Below are 3,157 nucleotides of genomic sequence, written 5' to 3'. Positions count from 1 at the left end.
AGAATATTCCTATTTTGATGCAGTAGGGCTGGGTTGCACCTGAAAATGTGTATTTCAAGCAAATTCTAGGTCCAAGAATAAACTGTGTGTATGGAAGTTCTTCTTACTATTCAGTTAATCAAACAAATGCATATCTATATGGACCTTTGGGGTTTAGATTATGTGCAAATAAAAATATCCACACAAAATGTCCTAATACTGAACATTTTATTAACACTGAAGAAAATTTACAATACAACTTTATAGTAAATGTAAATAACAAAAAAGATCAATAGAATATTCCCAATGCTGGTTTCCACTTAAACATTCCCACAGACTCAAAACCTTAGCCTCAGTACACGGCACTGCTTAAATCAGACAGATCCCACTGATGGGTTCTTTAAGTCTTTCCAAAACTTACTCACTTTCACACCAAATACAATGAATTACATAGCTTCCAGTGACAGTATACTTGAATATTTACTCCCATGTTGACTTTGTTCCTATCAAAATAACTAAATTAGAACAACTACTATAGGCCTGTTGCATAAGGTCCATATTATATTCAACTTAATATGCAAAATTAAAATAGGCAGTCTCAGCATGTCTGTCTTTTCACAATACCTGAGAGTCCACCATTGCACTCCCACCACATCTGAGGATGTGATTCAACAAATACACCCTGTTCCCTGCATCTTTCCCCTCTGTGCTCATTTAGTCACAATCCATTGATGTGAGGCTTGAGGCTGAGGGTCCCTACCATAGAGGTCTCACCCAGTCACTCCCCTTAAAAGGAGGCCAGAAGCCTCACTAGAATCCGGGAACTGTGTCTCTCACAATTCTCAAGAACCTAAGGGCTCCGTACAAGAAGTGTACGCTACTCAGGAGGGAGAGAGGTGGGAGATGTTCTGAACCTGGAGCTCCACTGTCCATTTTCCATTCTTGTGAAGACAATTCTGAGCGGCTGTCGTGCAACAGAGCTAGAAAGTGGGGGTGGAAGGATAGGGCTGGTTTCAACAGTATTCAGTTGAGGTCTACTGTGTGGCGGCTGGAGGTCAGTCATCCCGGTGACTTGGGGTGGCCCGTTGGGTCCAAATTCAGTTGAATTGAAGAGAGGCTGGCCAGCTCCCACATCAAGTCTCTTTCTGCTCTCTTGCACAATCTGGAGGGTTGTGAGTTTTGCTTTCTTCACAGAATTCAGGCAGTTTTGTTCGGGGGTCTGGGCAGATCTTTTTCCTGGTGCCTGAATGCTGAGTGGAGAGTCCTGGCCCCTTCTACCTCTGGCAGGCTGTGGACTGGATTTTGAGATCCTATCAGGACCCTGGGCTTCTGCCTTGGGGCTGAGGACATGGCCCAGGGGAAGGGTTTTGGAGGCCGGCTGGGAAACATAATAAGCACAAGCATCACATCTGTTGTCTGTTGTCTTGGCCATGACGGTAGAGTCCTGGCCAAAGTGTTTGGTTGCTGGCTGAGAAGAGTCAGTGATATCCACTTCTTCTTTAGTTTGTCCATGAGATGAGAAGAAGCTTGGATCGTGATCTTGGATAGGAGACCTTTCAAGGAAGATGGATTTCTGGTCAGGTTTCCTTACAGGTGGCCAGTTTCTGAGAGAAGGGTCCAGGACAGATCGCATCTTGGTAGTGTGAACGGGCATGGGCCTGCAAGGATGCTGTGGGAGAAGACACTGCAGGACATATATTAGTATTTCCTCCAAGTCAAGTGGAAAAGAAAAATCCACCAACATAAAGGCATGGAAGTTATCGAATTTTCTCTAACAGTGCAAGAAATACAGGCAGTCTCTTTGTATATGAAGAGGTACCCAACCTCAGTTAGGCTCAGGGAAAATAAGCTGCAATATCAGCTGGATATATTGTTCCCATCACACTGAAAACTATCAACTTTTGTACTATCGTGTCTTGCTTAATGATGTGGAACAAGCCCTTTCCTACAGACTTCTACGGGGTGGACATAGGTAAAGGTCTTTTGAATGCAGATGGATGGCTAATGTGTTTTCAAGAGATATTTGGAAATATGTAACGCAACTTAAAAGATGCATATTTTCCCATGTAGGAGTCTACCTCTTGGAAGGCATCTGACTAAATCACTTATACCTATGCATGAAATGCTCCCACTAGCACGTTTTTGGTAGGCACACAAGAAATATTACAAAAACAAAGGGAAAATGGCATCTGAAATGCATACAAAAATTTGAAATTCTAATGGTCAGAACAGAATTTTAAAACCTCTCGCTACAGAAGGGGCATGGGAGTGAAGAAAAACTCGCTTACAGGGAAGAGAAAGAGAGCAGGGAATCTGGTTGACTCACCCTTAAGTAGTCACAAGATTCTGTCGATTCCTTCCAATTTTGCTGCTGCTTCTCTTCGGGTCTCTTGGGAAATTTCTGCAGTAGAGCTTTTCTTTCATACTCTCCTTGCCTGATGGGAAAAAGAAAAACGTGTTAAGAGGACACACCCCAGGTTTCTCTCCCAACATAAGATAAGAATTCTGGGGTCCCAGTCCTATTGTTTTGGGATGAGGGAGGTATTGAATCACTGTGATTTTTTCCAAGGCTGCCCAGTCCCTCATTTCAGATTCATCCTACAACCTATTCAGCCCCCACATTTTGTCCATTCTCTACTGTAAGCTACATTCTGTTGTATTGTCCCTGCCATGTTCAAAGCTCCAAGATTTACCCCGGCCCCTCCCCTTAGTGATTACCCGGGACTGGAATGATCTCCTGAATGTGGAAACCTGGACCATATTCAGCCCTTGGCCATTTCTCTCCAGTTACCCTGTCCTATTTCTCTCCAGTTACCCTGATGGCAGAACACACGACATAGAGATGAAAACACATCATCTTTCAATACACAAGGACTTTCCATGTTCCTCACCTTTGTCTTTGTTCCTTCTCTCTTTCCAAGTTGTTAAAGGGCCAAAGAGTCTGAGGTTCCTGGGGTTTCTTTGGCTCCATGTTCTCCTTCATCTTTTTTGAGCCCAAGGCTTTGGGCACTACAACCCTACTCCAGCACTTTATGGGGCACCTCTTACTTCTTTCTGTGTGCCCAAAGGCTCCGCAGTTCTTGCACTTCCTCTGTGGATGGAGAAAGGGCTGGTTGGTGACTCAGCAAAACTAACAGGCAGATTTCAAAGCTCCATATAAGATCAGATTTTAATAGTT

At 43.7% G+C, this 3,157-nt stretch overlaps 1 protein-coding gene across 1 annotated transcript; it reads right to left on the bottom strand.

Moving 5' to 3' along the window:
• Positions 1-856: 856 nt before the first annotated feature.
• On the bottom strand, positions 857-2,950 carry LOC126064583 (putative protein FAM90A5P). Its single transcript, XM_049863790.1, has 3 exons — positions 2,871-2,950; positions 2,306-2,414; positions 857-1,648 (listed from the first exon to the last, which is right to left on the bottom strand). The coding sequence occupies exons 1-3, from the start codon at positions 2,948-2,950 to the stop codon at positions 857-859; spliced, it is 981 nt and encodes a 326-aa protein (XP_049719747.1).
• Between the last annotated feature and the right edge of the window lie 207 nt (positions 2,951-3,157).

Source organism: Elephas maximus, chromosome 21, assembly GCF_024166365.1.
Source record: "Elephas maximus indicus isolate mEleMax1 chromosome 21, mEleMax1 primary haplotype, whole genome shotgun sequence".
NCBI classification, from domain to species: domain Eukaryota; kingdom Metazoa; phylum Chordata; class Mammalia; order Proboscidea; family Elephantidae; genus Elephas; species Elephas maximus.
The sequence above is the reverse complement of the archived record's forward strand: the minus strand, read 5'-3'. Positions and strand labels throughout refer to the sequence as shown.